Source organism: Euwallacea fornicatus, chromosome 6, assembly GCF_040115645.1.
Source record: "Euwallacea fornicatus isolate EFF26 chromosome 6, ASM4011564v1, whole genome shotgun sequence".
In the NCBI taxonomy this organism is placed as follows: Eukaryota; Metazoa; Arthropoda; class Insecta; order Coleoptera; family Curculionidae; genus Euwallacea; species Euwallacea fornicatus.
In genome coordinates this window covers 1,390,792-1,416,594 of record NC_089546.1, presented here as the reverse complement: position 1 = coordinate 1,416,594, position 25,803 = coordinate 1,390,792, and the positions used below count along the sequence as shown (strand labels likewise).

Below are 25,803 nucleotides of genomic sequence, written 5' to 3'. Positions count from 1 at the left end.
ATAAACATTTTTCATGTATAATGTTTTATACTCGAATTTTACGGTTTTAGAGATATTTAGAATTAAAAAAAAAATGACAGTTTCAGCCATTAATTTTCTAATAATTGGCAAATGGCTAAGTATTTTGTAATGCAATTTTATGTTGTTGTATAAAATACTTTACTGCCCTTGGATCAGTGAGTTAAATCATGCTTTTTCATATAGGGTGTTCAAAACAATAGCCCACTAATGATAAAATAGTTGAAGCTGTAATATGCATATTATTAGAAAATACATTAATGGCTGCAACTGTAATTTTTGGTTGAAAAATTCTAAAATAACAAAAATATCTCGAAATCTGTAAAATTTGGTTACATGAAAAATATTCGTAATATTCTGCACAATCGAAATTTGATATAATATTCAGGTCGTTCCATTTAAAATAAGCGAGTTGATATTCATTTCCGTTGTAACCGGAGTTGTTATTTTCATGAAAATATTTTTAATCAATACATCGCCTCCACTTTAGTATGATACCTAAATTGCAACTTTTTCTAGTCATAGTTTTTAACATACAGATAGACACATGTTCGTGGAATACTCTGTATATCAAGATCATAAAATGTTTTTTCTATCGATTTTGTCCTTGTCTGCATATGCTGAAATATAATTCTTAGTTATATTTTATGTCAGAACTAGTAAAGACAATAATTGCTTCTCATTGGTTTTCTGCAATTCTGCTAATAACGAATTATTCTTTTGGCTCTTTGTCAAATCCTGCTATCTGTTTAAGTAGGGAACGCCAAAATTTTTAAAGCTGTTAGTAGGTGGAGCAATATGCCGGATAATTTTGCTTATATGGACTTGATATCGCTTCTTAATTGGAGGACGTTTTCATTATAATCATTCATGAACTAACCTGAACTAACGTGAACTAACTCTGTTTAAGGTTTTTTACACGGTGTTTCCAACAATATGGACAATAACCTATAAATGAAGAGTTTTTGTCAAAATATTTGATTTATGCGTATAAGATATTTTCCAAAACTTACCTTTACAAAAATACAATATTTCAGAATTTTATTACGAAAATAGTATTTTCTAAATAATGTTTTTTCCAGTTGATGAAATTTAATAAATTTTGAGCACTCTTGTATCATACCAAGGTTAATAAGATAGAACCTAACACTTCTTTCTACATCGTCAGGAAAGCAGAGGGGAGGTTATCCTTTCTTTCTTTATCCGTAAGTTTTAAGGGTTTAGTTTTTTGGCCCCTATGTAATTTATTAAATTTTTGGAGAACCTGAGAAAAAAATGTTCTTGGTTAATATAGATAAATCGAATAGTTTTCCAGAAAAATCACTATTTTGTCAAAGATTGTGTTTTACAAAGTAGTGTATTTTTACGTGTATTTTTTACTCTATTAGCCAAATACCAAAATAGTCAATATTTTGTGTTAAAATTATTAAAAATGAATTTATTAGTTCGAAATAAAATCATTAAATTTCATCAACTGAAGGAAAAGTTATTTGCAAAATACTATTTTCACTATAAAATTTTGACAAGCTGCATTTCTGTAAGAGTAAATTTTTGAAATATTATTTATAAGCATGAGTACAATTATTTGACAGCAATTTTTCATTTTCAAAATATTGTGTACATGTTTGGAAATACCCTGTTTAAATGCATTCTCTTGGATTTTTAATATGTTTTCTGTTCTAGTAAATAGTTTTGCCAAGATGTTTTTGGCTTCTTCAAATTCTTTACACGACAGTATAATTTTAATAATTCTACTGTTTTTTCAGATTTCTACTTACTTCTTATTGTCAAAATATTGTCGACGCGTATCAATATTGTTGCCAAAATATAGACACGATTCATGTTTTCACCTAGTCCAATTAGTTTTTAATGACATCGCTAATTATACTCTGATTGTGCACAGTTAATTTGTATAATTTGACAAGTTACTGCGAGTTTATTATTAAAATTAAGAAAAAGTTGTTTATATACAAATTTTATATATCAACTGATGTTTTTATAATATGTTATTAAAAAAAAAACAAATGAACATCAGAAATAGAAAAAATTAATCAAAGTTAAGTTTTTTTAAAGGAGACCTCTATAGATTAATGCAGATTTAGATTCCGCCAATTTTTCCCTTTTCAAAAATATATAAAATGTCACGGTTTCTTCCAGTCGTTTTCGAACATATTTCAATCGATGATGCCTCTACGACCCAATGACAGACAGATTCGAAACAGTCATGAAAAATACGTTAAAACGCGTTAAAGTTAAATCCTTAAAATAAAATAAAAGCTTGTTAGCATTAACGCCATATTGACCTATGACGAAACATATTTTCTTAAACTAATCATGTTAACAAAAATAATCACAAACGTTCAATGTGATCACCATTATTGTCTTGATGTTTCATATAATCTGGGTTAAGTTTCAAAATCATATTTTTAACAAACTCAGGATTTATTGCATTTAAATTTTGTATGCGCTGTTCGCGTTTATCTCTTATTTCATTGAAGTCTTCATTAGTACCATTATAAATTTCACTTTTAAAATAGCCCCATCACATCTATCCATTGGGGTAAGGTCTAGGCTGTTTGGAGACCACATAATAGTTCCTACTTTGCCTATCCACACTTTATACCTATTATTTAAACAATTACTTACTTGTGCTACATTGCGCGAATGTGCTCCGCGTTGATACCTAATTCGGTTTTTGTACTTTATCAGAGGAAATGCTTCTAACTCATTTTCTATGTCATTTAGCAAGAAGTATCTTGCTCCTGTCAAAGTTGCCTTATAAAACACTGGATCAGTGACTTTATTTCTGTGGATACCACACCAAAGGTTGATTGAAGCACGACCTTGACATAAGATCCCCCTAATAAAATGAGGATTTTCACGTGCTGGAATATGAGTATTTTTTCTGTTATAAACGCCAGTAGTTATGAAATATGCCTGGTCGGTCTATGGACAATGGTATACTATGGTATCTTTTAAAAAATGTCCGGGTCTTCATGTTTGAAGCATAGCACACTTTCGCAATATCCTAAACGTAGTATTTTTTTTATTGTCCGTTTATTTCTGGACGAGTGTTGTTTTATAAAAGCGGTAGTGATATTTATGGAGGACTGAAACAATTTTTCTTTGACTTATATTGAAACATCTTCAAGCATTTACGGTAAAATCACTTGGTTCTTCTTTAAATAAATTAGTATACAGGTTGTGTAATAAGACAGACTTTCCTTTAACGTTAATTTAATATTAACGCGTGAAGAAGAGTTATCGCGGATCATTTTTTAGAGTGCGGATATTACCACAGAATTTAAATAGGGAAAATTATTTCGTTTTTCTGTAAGAAAATCTGCCTGTTCTACTAAAAGCTATACCTTTGACATTACGAAGAGATATGTACTTTCAACGCGATGACGGACCTGCCCATCGTCAAACCAAAGGTATGTGAAGATCTTAATCAAGTATTTCCTACTCGATGAATTGGGCGAAATAGGCCCATTCTGTGGTCTGCCAGGTCTCCTGATCTTACGGCCGTTGATTTTTTTGCATGGGGTCGCATGTAACCGCTGGTATATGAAAAGGAGATTCAATATAGACACTATATAGGGTGTCTCTAAAAGGTCTGTATAAAATTCTACCACAGATTTCTGAGGTCAAAACATGACGATTTAACCCAATTTACCTTAGTCCAAAAGTGGACGGTTTTCGAAATACAGGGCGTCAAAGTGAAAACAAAAAAAAGCAAAAAAAATTATTTCTTAGTTAGTAATGCTGCTATCTACACAAAATTTCGTATCGGGCAGTTTTTGAGGATAAGAAATCAGAATCCGTTTACATTTTCGATGCACAATGTAGAGGGTGTTGTCAGCGCTCGATGAACTCTCTTTAAAAGGGCATAAATTTTTCATCACCCGGTATAAAATTTATTTATGACTAAAGTTGTGTTTTTCTACATTTTTTAAGGAAAAAAGGTGTTGTGTTAAAAATCTCTACGAGGCTTCCTTCTTGAGATATTTGAAGCTTAAAGTTCGCTGCATGTCTTGAACAATAATTTTAATGTACTACATATCTACTATACTACTATATATAGAGCTGAACTTCTTGGTACCATAATAGACGAGTGGAAAAACATTCCTGAAGAAATGTGTGCCAAACTTGTAAATTCGGTGCCCAGAAGATGTCAAGCAGTAATTACTGCCAAAGGATGTGGAACCAAATATTAATTTTTACTTTTTTTCCTAACAGATTTGTTTTGTAAATAGAAGTTTCTAATCTTTTGTCCGTTTCAAAAATCAAATATTCTTCTATTTCTTTAAATATTAAATTTAATGATTTAGTACATCAAACAATTAACCTTCTGAAAGTTTACCTTTGTACATCAAAGGTATCACAATAACTTGCCACTTGTTTCATCTAATTGAAAAATTAAAAGGTTTCTAAACTTTTGTCCGCCACTGTAGGTATGTTTGATTAAATTATTCTATTCAGTATCCTGCACTATCTACCAAATACCCTGTAAATTATTGTCCTCTTATTTCAGCTGAAGGAACATAACTAAGGAAAAATTGTCTTTTTTTCCTTCGTGCTTCCTTTTTCCTTTTTCAGCTTGGAAATATAAGAAGATATTTAGATCCAATTCTTCATTTGGAATAATTCTTCGTTTTTGTTTCTTAACAGTTTTTATTTCTACAGGGTGCGGTGCGGGAAACAAGCGTTCTTAGAAAGAACAGCACTCAACCATTTACAATTGAAGGATTGTACTTCAATAGGCATTGCAGTATTTGGCTCATAGCATTTTATTATTCTCTTTTAATTGGCACCATGAAGATGTCGTGGACCTATGAAGATCGAATTTTCATTTATGATTGATTTGTTAGGAGTGGTGAATTTGTGACTGCAGTTCAACGTGCGTTTCGTCACAGATTTGATATTAATCGAAATGATTTTGTGCCCACGCGTGACACAATCTTACTTTGGATTAACAATATACGAAGAGAAGGTTCAATAATGGGAAAAAAGTCTCCCCGCCCTCAACATACTGTGGACATTCCACAAAACATTAAAAGGGTGACGCAAGCAATACAGAGAGGCCCATTTGGCTCTGCTCGAAAACATTCAACTGTTCTTCGAATAAGTAATTGTGCTCTAAGATAAATTTTACATGGAGAGTTACGTTTTCACTCATATAAAATAGCAGATGTGCAGAAATTAAATGCAACGTATTACTCCCAACGACTGGATTTTGGACAGGGAATGCTTATACTTCATGAGCAGAATGAAAGTTGGTGGCAATAAGTGGTGAAGCCCATTTCCATCTTAACAAAAGCGTTAACAAACAACATTTTAAATACTGAGATGCTGAAAATCCACGACAATTGAAGGAACAACCTGTACGGGGCGAGCTTGCGATTGTTCTTTTGCTGTTTCACCCCAGACACAGGGGGGGCACAGTTGGTTGGCAGTGCCGAGATAAACTATATCTGTTTTGCGTAGATTTTAATTTTGTTCGAAGGACCACAGCTTATTTGGCGCTGAACCGATGCAGAACAAAACACACTTTATAATAACACACTTGTATTTGTAGCACTAAATTTTCAATACTACTGTATAAGTGACAAAAGTCATAACAAATTGTAAAATTAGAGCAAACTAGAAAAACACAAGCGATCACCGATTGTTAAGAAACTTTGACGATTGGGAGTTTTCCTTGAACAGGGCAAATAATAGGTGAATTGAGAGCAGTACTGGGATCCTACTAAGACTGTAGGAGTTAAAAAGAGAATAGGAGAGATGTTGAAGAGGCATTGCGTGTTGTGTGAGAGATTCTATGAGACTGATCCAAATCTCAATTTTTCCCACCGAATGTGAATCTCATGTTATCCATTTATATATTTACCACCTCATAGTCATACCAATTGACGTGAATTATTAGTGCTGAGGACTAAGAATTGCTTATCAATACGGTGCCATGAAGGTGTGAGAAAAATGATGGTTGAAAAGAGTTATGAGCATGGGAAGAGTGTGGAATGTGTATGCAGTTGTGTAATGTAAACACTGCCCTTAAGGGTGATTAATAAGGGTTTATGTTGGCAACATAAAAAGAAGTTTTATTAGTGGGAGAAGATGTTGGGTATTTTCCCAACACAACAGCCCTAGAGTAACAATTTAGTGTTCGGTAGGACGATATGGCGTTAATGGCCTCTATTTTTTTTTAAGAAAATGAAGTTTCCATTACTGTAACATCTGAATATTGCGTTGAGATGATAACTACTTTTTTCATTCCTGAATACAAAGAAAAGATATTAATAAGAAAAAATTGTGGTTTCAACAAGGTGAGACAATGGAACACATTTTCAGGGCGTCAATAGCTGTTCTTCGCCCCTTGTTTCCCAACCATCTCATTCCCAGATTTGGTGAAATTTTATGGCTTCCTCGGTCGTCTGACCTCGCCTTATGTAATTTCTTTTTGTGGGATTATCTAAAGGCACCTGCCTACGAGGCTACGCCCCGTACATTACAAGAATTAAAAGGAGCATTCCGACATTAAATCACCGAAATCAAAGGAGACCTGCTAGAAAGCGTGGAAACCCATTTTTTTAACGTCTTCAACGTTATGTTAACGAGAATTGTCATCAGATGCCAGATGTAAATTTTCTGTTGATGATTATATAATGTCATGTTTTATTATAAAAAATAGATAATATATGATAAATTAACGTTTCTCGGATTATTTCAAAAACACTCGATGCGCATGCTGTACCCTGTATCAAGTATTATTCAGTATAATGAAATGAAGCTCGGGAGGGCAGAGGAAGTTCAGGATGCAAACGAGCGTACTCGGTGCGAGTTGAACGGACATTTTTCTTATTTTTATAAATTAAATGAATAACTCCGAACTTTCCTTCTTCCTTAAACATTACTTGATATTTTTTTGATAACTAAACAGTAAATAATAAATGAGCTAATGTCACAGAAAAGTATCATAAATAATACTTTGGCGTCTTTTTTTTGCTATCTAAGTCATAGGTATACAACACAAACTGCTTAAGACAAATCAGATTTTAGATCCAAATCACAAGTCTCGGATTGTGATATGTGAAACTTTGATGGAAAAGACGAACGTCATGAGAATTTTGTTTTCAACATTATTTTCACGGACGAATCAAGTTTTTGATTTTATGGAAAACGTAATTAAGCTGTTGCTCGAGTTTGGGCCCAAGAATATCCTCCCAAGACTTATGATAGAGGCACTCAGAGACCTCAAAAACTTAATGTTTGTGCTGGAATTTTAGATAATCGCATTACTGAATATTTCTTTAATGATGGAAATTTGAATGCACAAAAATATCTGGAACTTCTTAAACATCAAATGATTCTAGCTTTTACTGAGCTTTTTAATATTGCAATCAATAACGTTTGGTTTTAACAAGACCGTTATCCTGCCGGAAATCCTTAAATCATAATTTCACTAATCATTTAATTACTTGTTTTGGGAATATTAAGTGGACTGGTAGATTATTTAATTTAACTCCAAATGACTTTTCCCTTTGGGGTTATTTTATATAAAAAATCTTCCAATATGAGAAAGATGGGGTTTTTGATTTAGCAGGATTGGCCCAAAAAATTCGTGATATCTGTCAATCAATATACCGAATATGTTAAATTATGTTCGTATGTTCGTAGAGCATTCTATGATCGTCTCAGGCATTTTTTAGCACCAAAGGATGGTCGGTTTGCGCACCTTCTATAAACTGCTTTTTTTAGAAAATATTTTTTTATAGCTGCGGTTTTTGACCTCCAAAATTTTAATTATTATAAAATAGAATGTATGTACGTAATTTGCGTTCTCCAAAATCACGTAGAACTACATACATACATATATCAATCCTCGGATTAACGCGTACTGCTGGCGAGTCGAAGACAGTACTTTGTCTCCTTCACACTCGTCAAATGTCATTTGCTTGTTAAAACTCACTAAAACTCTATGTGTGCATACCAGCGAACAAGGTACTGTATATGAGGTCTCATTAAAAAAAACCCAATTTTGATTTTTTCGACTTCTGATTATTTGTTTTTCTAATAAAATATAAAAATGTATGTCCAATATAAATCTTTAATATAAATAACTTTTTCCTTGCTGCAATAACAATTTCGCAGTGACTTGTCAAATTATAAAAATGATCCCTTAATGTATCCTAATATACTCTGTACAAGGTCTCTCAAATGAAGGGGGCTTTATGCGGATCTTGGAAACCATGGGAGGTACGGAGACGTGTAAATTATGATAAAGTTGCGTATTTTTATGCTGAATAAAATTCCGTTTAAAGTCCGAAAAATTCCTCCTAGTTCCGATGAAATACGAAAAAAAAACGAAGCTCTGATATTTTGATTTTGCTTTCTTTTGACGTCATTCCCATGATGATCGAAAAGCAAATGACAGGTTATTAGGTCTTAGGTGGCTTTGAAATAAAACACGCTAGATTGTAATGGCTGATTTGTCAAAAGAATTGTTTATCGATTTTCACTTATTTTTTTCTTTTAAAAGTACATTGCAACCAATAAAAAATGATATTTTAAAAGTTGTTAAGTTTAGGAAAACGTGACATTTTATAAACTTATTGTTCTCCTAATAGAAATTCCAGAATTGCAACTTAACAATATCTGAATCAGTGTCCTAATCGAAAGCCACCTCATCAAGAGTTGTTTTCTAAACTGGATAAAAATATAATGGAATTTTGCAGTTTTAGTGAACCCATAAATAATTGTGGTCATCGAAGAGAGCCACATGACGAAGAAATTATTTTAAATGCTGCAAATTTTCAAAGTTGTAATCTAGAGTTAGTTATTGTAAAAAATACATTAAGTATACATCTGTTATTGAGTGCAATTTGTAAAGCCGCCTGAATAGGCCAATAGTGAATTTCTTTGGAAATTATATGATGGTAAGAGGAAATGTGTCGTTACGGATTTTAACAAATTGTGATATTATAGGAATAACAATTCCTACTAATAAAATCTCTGTCGAAACCTTTTAATGAATGGAAGTGCATAGACAAAGCATTTAACAAATATGCATTAAGTTTGTAATTAAATTAATGATATTATTAATATAAATAAAATTAATAACCTTTTGTTATTTTTGAATTAACATTTTGCAAATTTCAAAACTGCAATGAAATATTCAGGCTCATATTAAAACCAAAGAACTGGTGCTCGCTAAATGACGAAACGTCAGAAATAAGATCTGATTGTGTCATCTTCTTCATTAGAAATAGGATCCCTAATAATCTATTATTTGCTCTCCGACATATATGAATATTAACGTTGGAAGGAAACAAAATTGAAATATTAGAGCTTCGGTTTTTTTCGTATATCTTCGGAAGCAGTATAAATTCTCCGAATTTATAAATAACATTTTACTCAGCATACAAATACGCAGCTTTGCCATAATTTAAACGTCCCTGTACCTCTAACGGTTTCTGAGATGCGTAGGGAACCTCAAGACATGTCAGTTTTTAATATGAATTTTTTTTCTGATACCTACCGTTACTGAGACATCGCCTTCAAAAAATGAATGAACAAATTGTTTTAAATCCTGTATTTCAGGAATGCCTTAACTTAAAATAATCAAATTTTGGAAGTTTTTGTTTTATTGATATTGCTAGTTGCTAAAAATTTGAAGTGACTGGAAGCTCAATAAGACATAGTTTAAGGGTGTGTCGCCCTTAAAGTTACATAATTATTTTCTACCCTAATTTAATTAACAACTAAGGCATAACAATGTGATAGTAAACACAATTTTATATTTTTTTGTACTCTTGTCCATTTTTCGAGAAATCGTTCATTATAGAGAAAAGAAAATTTTGTGATTTGGTATCAAAACCAGTCAATTCGAGGCAAACAAAATTGTGTGATTTAGAGACCAAAAAGCCATGCTCCAACTGCTTTTTATTTGTTTTATTATTAGGATACAACTGTTGTAAAATCTGAAATTATTTAAGTTTATACAGTTTACAAATTTTTCGTGTATATCATTTTTGTTTGTAATAATTTTGTAGTTAAAATTACAGGAATTTTACATTTTATGAAGAAGTTGATATGCCGTTAGTATTGGAGCGCTGCCAGGGTAATTGCCGAAAAAGTGTAGAAAAATATCAACGACTTTCTAATCTATGATCCTACATCGTGACATATTTGCTAATGTTGAACGGAGAGATGGAAAAACGGGTTCTCCTTAAATAAATAATGCTGGAGGACGCACTAACACAACTAAAGCACGAAATTAAGAGCACATTTTAGGGGAATATTGAAAATAAATTTCAAACCGGCACCGGACGATTAATAATAAATAAATAATAAATAAAACGAATAATAATAAAATTTTGACTTCAAAATTGTTATAAACGAAAATAGAATACATGAAATATTTGCAAAATGTATAAATTTAGATAACGTTAGATTTGACAAGAGTCGTGTCCTAGCAACAGAATAATTAAAGGGCAGTTGGGACATGGTCCTTTAGTCTTTAACGGGAATTATTTCTTTTTGCTTGAATTGATTCGTTTTGACACCAAATTACAATTTTTTTTCCAATAATGAATTATTTTTGCAAAAATGTGGAAGAATACAAAAAGACGTAAAATTAAATTTACTATTACTTTGTTAATAGTTACTAATTAGATTAGGGTTAAAAAAAATTATATAATTTTAAATGTGATGCACCCCTAAATTATCCCTTATAGAGCTTCAAACCCCTTTAAATTTTTAACAAATAAAGATGTGAACAAAACAAAAAGACTTCACAAATTTTGTTATTTTAGGTTAAGGCTTTCCTGAAATACATTTTTTCAAATTTCTTTATTCATCTTGTGAATCCAATATCTTAACAACCGAAAACATCAGAATAACACTTCATGTAAAAAATCGATATGTTTTAAGCTTCTCTGCACGAACCTTTTCTGGGTCTGTTGCGTAGCTAATCACCCTGGATTGTTTCAAGGTCCCTTCTTTACTATTTATTTTATTGTAATTTTTGGATCCCTTGGCACTATAGCATTGGTTATGGGCATTGGCACTTCTCGTAAATAATTGGTACTGTTTGTTTTTTCATGTATTAGTTCTGCTATAATCATTGTTTGAAATTATGCCTCTCTTAATTTGGTTGCAGTGAGCTTCATTTCCAGGCAACTTGCTTTATATAAATGTTTTATATATTCTGTAATCGCCTCGTGAATGCCCAACAAATATGCCTAAGTCTGCTTTTTGCTTTAATCTGCTTCTGCCTCTAATGTGTTATTACAACATTCAAATATTGCTATTTGAGTTATGTCATTTTATTCGTATCGTTTAAGAGAAGGAACATTTTCTGTGGTCAAAGTGGGAAATATGTTAAGATGAGTATAGAGTATTTCCTCTCCCTTTTATTTCCTGAGATGGTAAATCTGTTTCGGTAAACTTAGTGTTTATAGGGCGTCCCAAATAAGGTGTTCTACTGCTTTATCTTCAAAAAGTTACGTCAAAAAGCTTCCCACAAAAGTTTTTTTTTCAAGATCTTTTGTTATATAACAATTTGACATATACAGGGTGTAATACTTTTGCGGTATAAACATTAATATCATTGTTTTAGCTGGAATCCCTTATTTTTTTTGGAATTTTGGAATTCGACATCAAATTTTAGTGTCATTTTATGTAAAATATCTTATGTATAAAATTTGCCATTTCCCAGGTATTTCGGAAAATTCGAAAATGATGACATCTGCAAAGTTCTACGGAAACAGATGTTGTGCCCCAACCGTTGCGAATTTTGGAATTCGGTCGTCTCAGGCTACAAGAGGACTTGATAAGATACGTTTTGGCTTATTTTAATTTGAAAAAAAAAAAAACGTTTTACAACCACCGAAAGATGCTCCCAAAATTACATTATTTCAAACATCAATAACTTGCTTATTTCAAATAGAATGCCTTATATATTTTTTCGTGATGCCCATCTTGATTGCTTACAACTTTGCTACGAATTTCCTATATCAAAAAGCAACAATTTCCCCCTAAAAATAACTTTAATAACTTTTTATTGAGAATCCTTGGGTTTTCGTTATTTATTAGCTAAGTGGCTGACAATTTTAAAATATATTCAACACCAGAAAGATTAGATCTTTACAGTTGGTATATAAAATGCAGTAAAAGTATTGCTCTTGCATTACGCATACATCAGCAAAAGTTTCCCGCTAGAAGAGCTCCGACAAGATCAATATTCGTTAGAATTATACAAAGTTTACGCGACTAAGGAGTCTTGAGACATTCTCAACGAGCTAAATCGAGGAATGTTTTAACTAAAAAGATTCAAGAAATGATTGCCTTGTACTTCGAAGGAGCTCTAGACTATTCTTTACGAGATTGTAGTAGACACATGCAAGTACCTACATAAATCAACAATACACAACTTCATGCGGCTTAACAAATATAAGCCCTTCCAATGTGCAAAATTGCAATATCTTCACCCAAACGACAATAATAGACGCTTGGAATTTTGTCAAGATATAATGGATTTTCAATTCTTGGGTAATATTTTTGATAGAATTTGTTGGACCGATGAAGCAATATTTACCACATCCGGAGTGTTTAATCGGAAAAACATCCTTTTTGGTCTCAAACGAATCGGAAGCAAGTTAAATTTATTCACGACCAAGGAAGGCGTAGTGTTCATGTTTGGTGTGAGATTTTTAAGTATCATATTTTAAGGCCTATATCTATTAAGAAAAATTTGAATCGTTCAGTATGTTTAGAATAATCGTGAAACGAAATTAAACCATTATTCGATGCTTTGAGTAATACACAAGAAATGATCTATCAAATGGAGGGGACGCCATGTCACAATATTCGTGATGTTAAAACATTTCTGACGAATCACTTTAGGGAATGGATAGGCCCCAATGGGAATATTCAATGGTCCGCAAGAACCCTCGACCTAACCCTGCTGGGGTATTATATTTGGGGAACGTTGAAAGATGAAGTTTACAAAAACAGGACTAATGATATTGAAGAGCTTAAACAAGAAATTAGAGAAGAAATTAATAGTTTAAATCGATCCAACGCACTATCGAATGCTGTCAACAAACTCCAAGTTATACTTACAATATGCATTACTGAAAACGGTGAGCATGTGGCTTACTTATAGATGATTTTTGTGTTATTATAGTTACTAATGTTACGAAATTTTCTATTACTAAAATTTATGCGAGTTGTAATTTATTGTAAGTTGTAAACTTTTTGTTTTTTGTTCCATCTGATGTTTTGCCACCGTTTTAGGGATTACTTAATTATGATAATAACAAAAATCCAGAGATTCTTAATAAGAAGTTTTTTTTTCAGTTAACTATTGTAAAATAAGCCAAATGTATCTTATCAAGTCTTCTTGTAGCCTAAGAACACCGAATTCCAAAATTTGCAACGGTTAGGGCACAATATTCGTTTCCGTAGAACTGTGCAAATGTAAAAATTTTCGAATTTTTCGAAATACCTGGGAAATGATAAATTTTAGATATGAAATACTTTATATAAAGTGGCCCTAAAGTTTGATGTCGAATTCTAAAATACCAAAAAAAAGGTATTCCATTTAAAATAATGATGTTGATGTTTGTACCGCAAGAGTGTTACACCCTGTATATGTCAAATTATTATATAATAAAAAAACCTTTAAAAACCATTAAACTTTTGTAGGAATTTTTTTTACGTAACTGGTATATTTTTCAACACAGGGGAATAAAACATCTTGATTGGACACTTTGTACTCTGTCTAATAAAATTCGTTTCATTTACTTAGCTGCGCCGGCGCCTTTCTGCCTCAAAGTGCACAGCTTAATGTTTAATTACAATCTTTCACTTTTTGGATTTTATTTGAAAAAAGGAATTCCATGTTTATCACTTTCACGTTAAAAATTTTTAATTTCACGCCATTTTGTATTTTAATAAATGAATAAAACATATAGAATATTTTAAGTGCCTTTTGATAATTCTTGAGTGCCTAATCATACTGTTTGCTATAGTCAAATTTTTTATAAAATCTTAAAACTTGGCAAAATTGAATCTTAATTCAAATGATACTTTTTTGCTGAGTTTGTGAAATTTCTTTCCAGCGGATCAACTATCTGCCTTTCTTCTGAAAATAGTTTCACTTCACGTACATTTCACACATTCATATATGTACATGTTTACATTTTAACCTTAAAACTTATCGGTCCCAAAGAAACCGTGTAAATGCACCCTATCTAGACTGTGCGCTGACTTAAGAAAGTATGAAAATGAATAAACACGACGCGACGTTGCCAATTCTCAAAAGATGTTTTTTTTTTGTTTTCCAGGGAAATGATTGTAGTTACTACCTCTGTTATATAGAACTTTTTTGTTTAAAATGGTGTTCTCAATCATTGATTAGATTTAGAAAGCTTATTTCATTAACACCCTGTACAACCAATTATTGAAATCAACTACAGTGACTTAAGGACAGTGCAATTGCAGTATTCATGTCACTGCCCTAATATTTTTACTTTTTCTATTTATTAAGTTCATTTTTATGATGTTCTGACTGGGTTTACAACCTGATGTATTTATAAATGATGATTAATTTCCGTTAATTTGATCTTTATTATAGACTATGCAAAAAATTACGTGATCAACACATTTTCTTTCATTTCACTCTATTTCACTTGGCTTTATCTTCTTTTCTTCTTCATAAATATTCACTACGAAGTAAAACTCGTATATAATGTTAATTATTTCTTCAAATTACACTCACAAAATGGTCTAATTTTTGAACAGTAATGTATGGATGTGGAGCTATCTTATCTAAAAACGGTCCAGATCAAACGGAAAAATGAGCAGAAAAATTTTTCACAAGATTTTTTTTCGTGTAAAATATGAAAAGGCCACAAGAGATTTATCTCCAGAGGTATTTTCATTGACAATAATACAAAATTTGTTGGGTTTATTTATGAAAATCGCATTTCTGAGTCTTAGTTCGACAGAATCCGATAAGACAATGATGCGAAATGTATTTATTGGAAATTTCGAAAAACTAGCAGTGGATGATGGATGGAGTATAGAGTAAAGGTCCAAGAATATGTTATTATAATTGCTTAGTATAGTTAGAAAGCGCTTTAATTTTTTCATTGTGATCCTTTTGATTTGATTTTTTACAGAGTTTTTTTGGTAAAAAAACGTTATATAGGACAATTGCCCAAATAGAAAACATTTTGATTAGTTCTTTCAATATGAGTATAACTGTCATATCAAATTCCTTTAAAATTCATTCTTTATGTCAATTTTAAAAAATCTCTAACCTAAAACTGTTGAAGAACAATTAAAGCTCTATCCTGATTGAGCTTTGGTGCAGATATAATAAATGGAACGTCTTTATTGGTGGTTTTGATTTGGTCTAGGCCTTGTTGGCTCGCTAAGAACTTTATAGAACTTCTGTTCCCATTTCTTTTTTTAAAATAAAATATGGGTTAATATTTTAATAAAGTAAAAGTGCTTTGCAAATAAAAGTGTTTTAGAAAACAACTCAGACGCTTCCATACTTACCCAACAAAAGCCAGATATTATTCAACTGGATTATTTACGAAATTAGATCACAAAATCACACAGAAAAAATTTTCTAAAATATTTGAACTCCCAAATAGTGTGAAAAATATTTAAATATGTTTGGATAAATATAACTAATATTAGTGAAGTTTTGAGAGAGATGGAACCTTCCAAATCAACTTAGGCAGGTTTGTTTTAAGTCACTATTGACGAAAGGTAACAGCTACTGTTACAAATTTTTCAAGGCAATAAAATTATTATATTACTGTGTCAACCTATTGCAGAGAAATAAAAAAATCGGTTGCAGTACAGCCGAGGGATTCTTAAAGAGAATCGAGACTCTCATCATCAAGAACGACATCTGCAAGACTTTAATCTTCGAAGCTCGTAACTGACATCACAAATGAGTTTCCATCGAACTCTACATACTTTAACATTTAAATCTGAAGAAATCATCATTTACGAAAATGATTAAGTTCAATAAAGTTCTCAAACGACACTGAATTACCTAAATTTAGTTATCTACCCTAGATACACCTTAGGTGAGTCCCTACATTGAATAATATACACTCCCGAGCATAAAGTTAGACCCTCGTAATTTGCATTTAATACCTCATTATTTATTCAAATTTTTTTCACTTGTAACTTAATTAATAACTTTATGTGGTGATTTTGTGGTAATTGCTCGAATGAAAAGAAATTGTTGTTCTTGCTGTAAAATGATTTAAAAATAATGAAATTAAAGAATATGCATTTATTCTGGACATAAAAGTTTTTGCGGACTTCAATACAGAGTGTTTCCATGTCTAGTACCAATAATAGCTTGTATACGACGAGGCATGTTTTGAATCAGGTTTTGGATTACATTCTGCGGAAGATTGTCCCATTACTGCACCAGCATGTCACGAAGCTCTCTGGAATTTCTAGGAGCCGCAAATGCCTCCGTAAGCGTCTCTTTATCGAATCCCAAACATGCTATATCGGATTCAAATCTGGACTTCGAGCAGGCCAGATAAATTGCACGATTTGAACCTCGTCCAGGAAAGTGGTAACCATAAGAGTAGCGTGGGGCCATGTATTATCGGACATAAAAATTGTGTTCTATACAAGAATAACGATGAACTTGATCTTCTAGAACCTCCGTGAGGTATCTATACGCATTACAATCTTATTTTGGATGAAGACTACCTCCATACGAGCTTCATAAAAAATTCAACCCCATGTCACAACTGAGTCTCTATCAAATAGAAGTCGTTTAGCAATACACGTTTGGACTTATCTTTCGACTGGTCATCGAAACACTCTCAAATGTCTGTCATTAAGTCAAAATTGAGATTTATCGGAAGACAATGGGTGGTTCCAGTCCTTTACTATCCAAGCCTGCAGGTATGTTTCAAGTATACTGCGTGACATGAAAAAGGGAACCCCCTGTAAAAATAGTTTTATTTAAATAATTTTTGATATGCATGTTTCTTACGTTAAAACAAATAATTTATCCCGTCTTTCACCCCGTTTTCTTCTTACTCTTGTCCGACCATCATGTATACCCAAACAGAATCTGGAGTCTTTACTAAACATGATATTATCCCATTCCAAATTTTAATATATTCGTTCTTTACACCACTGCAGTCGATTATGACGGTGATTTAAGGTAAGGAGTAACACAAGACGAGGACAATAAAAACTTACTGCAAAATTTTCTATCCGGCTATAAATGGTTTGAATCTCAATGAGCCTTCTATACTCAGCAAACCACTGATCCGCCAACGTCCTCGATGAGACGAATCTATCTCTTAGAGCTATAATTTGGAAACGGCTATTTTGGCATTTTGTAATTCTTCGGGATCATCCAGTATCTCTTCTTCTGCCTGTTTGCTCTTCTTGGAACCATGTATGACAACATTTCACTATAATATTTATACTATGATTCAATCTACTAGTGATTTCTCTAAATGACCAACCAGCCTCTCGTAGAGCAACTATTCGAACTCTCTCAAATTCTCTCAATTGATGAAAATTTTGCTGCATTCTGCGTCTAGGCATATTTAATTAATCTAAAAACACTGTTAAGCACACTACACACCAATAAATGATATTTTGCAGTCATATTGTTGCTATTTTATTGCAATTTTTATAGTAAAAAAATACTTAAAATTCTTGCTAACTCGTAAATGCATTGATAAATATTGCTGAAAATTTAATAGTTTTTTCTGTTCCCACATACAAACATGCATACCAAATATTATTTAAATAAAACCATTTTTACGGAGTGTCCTCTTTTCTATGTCACGCAGTATATTTTCGGACCTCGCAATCCAGAATTCGCGAGAAAGCGAAAGCTCTTTAACGCTAGTTCAAGAGGATAATCCAGCAACATGAAGTCGCCTCCTAACGGTCCACTAATTTTCAATTAGATTTCTCTCTTCATGCAGATGACTTCGAAGGGAAAGTGCTATAGTCGATCGGTGTCTCAGAGCAATAAAAACGTGAAAGTGGTCATCTCTACTTGTTATAACCGTTCCTCATCACGATCTGGGTCTCCGAATGAGCAGCTCAATCTCTTCATACCGGTAAACCACTTGTTCAAGCGTAGATGGGCTTATTTAACATTCGCTTGCAGTTTTGCCCTGTCCGCGACCATCTTCTATAGCCGCCACAATTTGTGTCAAAGATGGGATTTAAGAACATGTTAATTAAAAGACAAAACGACAATAATAATGAAAAAAATATAGAGATAAAGACATAAAAAAGGAAAATGCTGATAACGCTTTTCAGGAATTCTGATATGAGGCCGCTTTTTTTGTCGAATGCTTATCGAAATATGTGATTGTTGTTTAATATCGTTTTAGGTTTCGAAGAGAAACAAACCATTTTATGCTGGAAAAGTGCCCCCCTGAATTTTTATAAGCTTTAAGAAATTTTTCAAGTGATTCTAACTTTATGCTCAGGAGTGTAATAATTTAGCAATAAATTGTACGTATTTGTTCTCAAAGTTAGACAACTAGAAAATGTGTTAAATAATAAGGAAGAAATTCTGTGAAAAAACTGAACTTACTGAATCAAGCTAAGTAGCCTTTAGTAAATCAACAAAAACGAGAATTAGTACCTAATTTTAGGACGTATTAGGGCAATAAAATATAAATATTTTGTTTCAGAGTTATAGAGAATTAAAAATATCAATTAACAAATAACCGAGAGGTTCTGAGCGGAATTTCATCAAACTAAATCGAACTAACTACAGAGCCATGTGAGACTCACGAGTGATTCGAGTTGAAAGCTGATGTTAAATTCTTGCTGAGGCAATAAAATCATATTGATGTTGCTTGCCGAGAGATTTCCAAAAATCAGATTAAGAGTAACCTAGATGTATGCGATAAACTTGATGTATTTTATGTCTTAAAATAGTGACATACGAACAAAGAATTATCACCTATGTAGAATCTACATCATGTAAAAATTACCTGAATTTTGACTCAGGTACACATCATAAAGGGTTGCAATGTAAATGAAGCAGAAATATAGGCCAAATCCCCATCTAAAAATAAGTATTTTTCTTAGTTTCATTCAGTTACATTATAATATACCTACATGACATATTGGTCGAAGGACAATACAAAAGGAACTTTCCCTTTATATGAGCAAAAGTCATCTTTTATGGAAACATGGAGGGGCAATTTTAAGGAATACTCCACGTAATTCCACAATTTCTGAATGCTTTCTGCACTGCAAGATTTTGGAAGACATATTCCGTGATTCATTCTGAATAATCCCAGAATCTTTTTCAGTTCAGTTCCTTCTCGAATGTCCATTATATCTGGAATAGTCTGTAGAAAAAATGTTAATAATTAATTAGTCGGCTTAAACCCAGTAGAAAAAAATTAATTGAAATTCTGCAGTTGTCTTCGCAACAAAAGCAATTTTCTTTAAACTTACGGTTTTATCGCTAAGAAAGAAACAATAGGAACGGATATAAATATTTAATTTGAAAAGTTTCTAGACAAGACAAGCATGACAGAAAGTTCTGTTGCCGACTGCTTATGGATGAGCTTTCTTAACAGAATTTCAAACTTCCAACTATTCAACATTTTATTGGAAGAGAAAGAAATGCATCGAATTTCTCTACTTTTTTTCGATAGAAAATTACCATTAAAAACTTACATTTGCAAAATCTAAAAGCTGTCCTAAATCTTTAGTGGAATTTGTAGACCTCGTAATGGAAACTGTGCAGTATTGCCCTTGAATTGTTCCTATTTCTCCTTTATCCACTTGCACCTTCAAACATTCATCGAAATCTCCAAAGTTAAAGATATTACCAGATAAAAGTCCACTTTGCAGTTTAGCTGACGCATCCAGCACTGCATCAAGAGAGAAAATAAATTAATTCCCATTGTTAGGAAATTAAGGGCATTTAGCCGTAAAATGTAATCTTCGCATAGCCCTTATATTCAGGTCATTTGTATTTTCGTACCCGCGATTTGAGCCAACCCTGCAAATTATGCTAGGGGTTTGATTAATCAGTTTTCACATATTTCATCAATAATAATTTATCATGAATACGCAAGCAGCGGGGTTAAACCGGTCAGTAGACTTATTATTTTCAGGGTATTTTGAATTAATGGAACTTTGGGTAAATGTTATAATGTTGGAATTTCACTCCTTGTTCTATACCAAAAATCAAGTATTTAACTAAAACGTAATAGTTTCTATGAATAAAAAATGTGTCACGAATATACAGGATGATCCCTAAGGATCTTCCCGTATTTAAAGAGCAGATTCTCTGAATTGTTTTAAGACCAAAATGTTACATAAACGCACGTCCAAAAACGACTCGTTTACGAGATACGGGGTGTTAAATATTAAGAAAAAGAACATATTTTTCTCTGTATTTTCAAAATGGCGTAAGATATTTTGTTGAACCTCGGTATGTCTTTATACTAGTTCAAACAGTACATTTTCCATCAATTTAAACAAAATGCTGTAACCATAGACGTGTGTAGAGCTCACCATGTTAATTAATTCTTTTAGGGAAATGGGGGGTACGACATTGATATTTTCCAAATCGGATACATTTTTTTCAATAATCGATTCAAAATACACCAAAAGTGCTGCTTGTATTTTTTTGATACGATAAGTCGTTTTTGAGGAAAAAAATATGTCCTCTCGATAATTTAGATCGTGAGTATACAGGTCACTGGATAGGTCACGGAACAGTAAACTAAAATCATTTGTGGACACCCAGATCCCGGGAATTGCATCCTTTAGATTATTTTCCATGGGGACATTTAAAAACATAAGATTACTTTACACTAGTCAATACTACACTCAATCAATTGAGCCATTGTATAGTAGAATTGTGTGAGGTAATTCGCAATATCCCTAATATTATTGAACATATTCGAGAGTGCGTGAGAAAAAGAATTGATGCATATATCATATTATAGTTAATGGAGGTAATTTTCAATCCCTGGTATAGTGTATTCAATTTTGAAAATACCAGTGGCGGACCCCCTCCTCCTACCCCCCTATAAGAATTAATATAGTAACGCTTACGCATGTGGTTACAGCATTTTTATTTAAATAAAAAAGAAATATACTTTTTGGACTACTGTGTAGATATATCGAGGTTCAATAAAATAATTTGCGTCATTTTAAAAATACGAAGAATAGTATTTTCTTTTTTTTATATTTAACACCCTGTATTACGGAAACGGCTCATTTTAGAACATACATTATTATAGATACATTCATATAGAGCGTTTTAAAATGATGGCCAAATCTTTTCACAAGGTATTCTACTAGTCATTTTAGGGAGGGATTTTCGTATAAAATGATTCAATTTAGATCTTTCTTGTCGAGATATTCGAATTTCAAAATGATGGAAAATAATCGTTTTTTCTTTTTCCTTAAAAATGGTCACACTTAAAAATTTCAATTTTGGTACATGTTGTCGGACAGTCAAATGCTATTTTGTGGTGGCGTCTATTATGTGACTGATATTTCTGGAGGGCGGGACTCAGCAACCCCTAATTTTACTTCTTTCAGGACTTTTTTCTAAAACAGCCGATTTCAACAAAACTTTTTTATGATATTACACATTATTTTAAAACTTTTGTCACTCTCTTAATTTTTTCAATTTGCGTGGGAAAAAATGAAAATAGTTTTTTATAAACGTTGTAGGTGTTTATTATATTAATCTTATACTGTTGTTTTGTTATAAAACAAATCGCTTTAAGATCTAATATTATAAAATATTTGTAAACAACTGATTTTATTATATGAATATTAGGGAACAAATTGATAGGATATGCATACAGAGGATTGGCTACAGTTGTAGGAATATGCATTGAAATTTAGGATTTCATTCTGAAAGTTAGGGATGTTTAAATATTGGTTCGATCTCTTAGACTTAGATTAAAGAATAGTAACTGAAGAGCAATCGGGATGGTTTTGTTGACTACACCAACACGCTCTACACAACAATCGTCTACTGTGTTTATCAGCAACCGGTGACGAAAAGATCTTTAATGGGGTAAGAAAAACTATTTTTATTTTTTTACATGCAAACTGTTCATTGTTGAAAAAATGACAAGAGAAAAAAAGTTAAAATTATGTTTAGTATACAAAAAAAGGTTATGTTAAAATTGGATATTGCCAAAAAAGACTTCTGAAAGAAATAAAATTTATGGTTGCTGATTCTCGTCCTCCAGAAGAATGTGTCAAAGGATAGAGACCGCCATAAAATAGCCTTCGGCTAGTTGATAATGTGCACCAAAATTGAAATTTCTAGGTATAACTGTTTTTAACACAAGAGAAAAAAAACATTATTTTTCGCCATTTTGAAACTCGAATAGCTCGACAGAAAGGACATAAAATGAAAAATTTTATACGAAGATCCATTTAACATGTCTAGTAGAATACCCTGTTAAAATAATTGACTATCGTTCCGGAACCCCCTGTATAACATTTTCCCCTTAGAACAATCTAGAGAATCGAAACTCCTTAGTAACCACCCTGTATAAAGCGATTCCCTATGCTAAATATAACTAGTGCATCGAAGATTTTCGATAATTTTTTATCAACGTGCATTAATGCAATCTGAATCAGAAAAAAACACCCATGCACTCGTCTACTTTTCATTCAAAGGTGCATTGACTCACGTTACTTTAATATTAATCGATATTCTGAGTGCACTTTATATACTGTATATGTTAAAAGTTTTTAATCACTTTTGAATTAGACTCAGTTGATTCGTCAGTAAGTTTAATTGCTAAAATATTTAGTCAAAAAGTGCATTTTAGTGGTTTTGAATCTAAAAAATTTATAAGGCTTTTTCTTAGGAAAACTAGTTAATTTATCAAAGACAAAATGACATCTGCAAGATTAAAAGAGGAATCTAGTTGAGAAAAGAATCAGGACACAGCAGTGGCTGCTTTATGCACACCAAATTATAAAGCGTCATTGTATTTCAGTGTAAAAGAAGATTTTTGTTGGGAATAATGCGAATTGTCCCATAAGCTAATATCTGCGATATGATTAAAAATTTGACATTAAATAATAGACCTTGTGGATTTTTATTCAGTTCGAGCTATTTTTTTTCCTAAAAATATATGAATAACTGAAAATTGATCTCTTCCCTTGATTTTGTAATTAAATATAAGTTTTTCCAAGAAAAAGGACAAATGACGAAGGGACAATTGAAAGACCTCTTACAATTCTAAAGATATTAAGAAAAAGTTGGAACTTTTGAATATAAATTCTTTTAATTTGTACAAAGTTTCATCTATAAAAAAAAACTAAATAAAATAATAACCTGAATTAACCTCTGACGGTTCTAGAGGTACAGCAGACGTTCGATAATGTGAACTAATTAAAACCAAGTGTGGTTCACATTATCGAAATGTTTCCATTAGCGAACGTAATTTAAAAATTCAAAGATTTATTGAAAGAAACGTTTAATACTAACATACCTATAAAAAATTAACAAATATTCTTTTATTGTAGTAATAAGTAGTTATTAATTAGAAGAAAAATAATCAGCAATTTTAGTCTGCGTAAATTTGCGATTAGCATTATCTTCCAATGCCTGAGCCCGTAATTTACGAAGAACTAAAATATCCGCGTATGACACTTCTTTTCTTTCAGCCCAATCTAAAGCTTCATTAAATATATGTACAGCTTGGGCATCAGTCACCAAACTTTTTGCTTCAATGGAATCGTCTTCATCATTCTCACTGTTCTCATCTTTAGTAGCATCATTCGTTAGTTTGTCCTCGTTCCAAATATTAATATCAGCTGAGGTACAAACAGTGTTAGGATTCACTACTTTCAATAAATTAACAACATCCAATGATGCACTATTGACAATAGAGTCAACGCTGGATAGCAAACGTTCTCTAATTACACTTAAGGGAACATTCTCTTCTTCATTATCTTCATCATTGGTACTAAACAGCTTATTCCAACATTTTGCAATAGTTTCCTGATTAAGTTCACTCCAGGCCATATGTAAATCTGTGACAGCTTCTCTTAATGTTACTTTTTTTAAAGCATCAGATATGTTTTGAGGATTCTTAGACAAAACAGATGAAAGTAAAAACTTTCGATAGTACAGTTTTGTTAGTCTTATTATATTCTGGTCCATTGGTTGAATTATTGATGTTACGTTAGGAGGCATGTACATAACAAAAATTGACCCATCTCTGCTCCTCAGTTGTTGTTCTGGAGGATGACATGGTGCATTATCCAATAGTAATAACGCTTTTATTGGAAGCTTCTGTTCTTTTAGGAAATTTTTTACCTACAAATTGAAAAACATCTTTAAATTATGCACAGATCATTTGTGTTTGTTTATTGTTATACCTGAGGAACAAAGCGCTTATGAAACCATTTCAGGAATATACCGCTAGTCATCCAGGCGGTTTTTGAACAGTCATAATCAACAGGAACTTTAAAATTTTTAAATGATCGTGGATTTTGTGCTTTTCCTATTACCAATGGTTTTATCTTGTGTGAACCATTAGCATTAGTACAGGCCAAAAACGTTATTCGTTGTTTTTCTGTTTTTATACCCGGAGCAGATTTTTCATATGATGCAGCGTAAGTTTTCTCTGGTAACATTTTCCAATAAAGACCACTTTCATCTGCGTTGTAAATTTGTTCCATTCTTAAATCTAACTCTTTAATGATTTTTATCAATTTTTCTTTAAATGGTTGTACTAATTGTGGTTGTGCTGATAATTTTTCACCAGATATAGATAACAGTCGAATTCCATATCTTCCTTTGAATCGTTGCAGCCAGCCATCACTAGCAACGAAATTTTCAGTTTCTTTCAGTTTTTGATTTAACAATTTAGCTCTCTCTTTAAGTATTTCGCCACTAATTGGAACATGATTTTCCCGCTGTTGTAAAAACCACTTATACAGAGAATTTTCCATTTTGGGTGCCTTTGCATTTTTTAAAGTTCTTCTATTTCCCGGTCCTCCAAATGTATTGCACGTTCTTTGTAAAAGTTGTCTTTTCATGCGCTTAATTTTGCAAATTGTTGCTTTTGATACACCATATTTTTTTGCTAATTGTGTTACTCCAGCGCCTAATGAAACTTCTTCTATAATTTTCACTTTCTCACTTAATTTTAAACATTTTCTTTTATACGACATGGATGCCATGATCGTAAAAATGTATTAACGCATGCAATGTATTGGTTGTTATAACGTATGTATAAACGTGTTCTAAACACCATCTACGACTGGCTTGGTTTGCCAGGTTTGTCGTACTTTCTTGCAAAGGTGAATCCCCAACATAAATCGGCGATTCACCGTCGCAAAAAGTTGTTTACGTCATCGAGCGTATACATTGTTTACATTATCGCGTGTTCCGTTTGATGCTATAGAACGAAGTATGTGTTTACATTAGCGCAAGTTTTAGTTATCCCATATTTACGTTATCGAGCGTCTGCTGTATTTCACAACTTTGTTATTTTCAAGGAAAGTCCCCTTGAATTTGAATTAATTTTCAATTAATTTTTTTCTTAGAAAAAAAATTGCCCATTCAATAAAAAATAGAAAATGCATCAATCAGATTAAGCGTAAAATTTAGGTAAGAAGAAAAAAATAGCACAGAAAAGATGTCTCATTTACATATAGCCATCTTCCTTTGGAGATCATTCAGGTTCATGTCATTTTGTAAAACCTTATTTGATTCTATATTGCTAT

At 32.1% G+C, this 25,803-nt stretch overlaps 2 protein-coding genes across 2 annotated transcripts in view; both read right to left on the bottom strand.

The window, feature by feature from the left end:
• LOC136339595 (nose resistant to fluoxetine protein 6-like) overlaps nucleotides 1-25,803 on the bottom strand; it is a 30,689-nt gene that overhangs the window by 3,710 nt on the left and 1,176 nt on the right. The window contains exons 2-4 of the mRNA XM_066282976.1: nucleotides 19,750-19,946; nucleotides 19,180-19,415; nucleotides 19,053-19,126 (exon numbers count right to left, since the gene is read on the bottom strand). Of these exons, the coding sequence (XP_066139073.1) occupies nucleotides 19,053-19,126; nucleotides 19,180-19,415; nucleotides 19,750-19,946 (507 nt within the window). The remainder of the gene's footprint in view (nucleotides 1-19,052; nucleotides 19,127-19,179; nucleotides 19,416-19,749; nucleotides 19,947-25,803) is intronic.
• LOC136339753 (jerky protein homolog-like) lies at nucleotides 23,562-25,535 on the bottom strand. The gene is made up of 2 exons (XM_066283204.1): nucleotides 24,451-25,535; nucleotides 23,562-24,388 (listed from the first exon to the last, which is right to left on the bottom strand). The coding sequence occupies exons 1-2, from the start codon at nucleotides 25,255-25,257 to the stop codon at nucleotides 23,606-23,608; spliced, it is 1,590 nt and encodes a 529-aa protein (XP_066139301.1). The 5' UTR covers nucleotides 25,258-25,535; the 3' UTR covers nucleotides 23,562-23,605.

Bases quoted from the DNA above. Each gene is read 5' to 3' on its own strand.
- LOC136339753 (XM_066283204.1), bottom strand. From the start codon at position 25,257: ATGGCATCCATGTCGTATAAAAGAAAATGTTTAAAATTAAGTGAGAAA. The intron at 24,389-24,450 runs GTATAACAATAA...TTCAATTTGTAG, and splicing joins ATAAGCGCTTTGTTCCTCAG to GTAAAAAATTTCCTAAAAGA.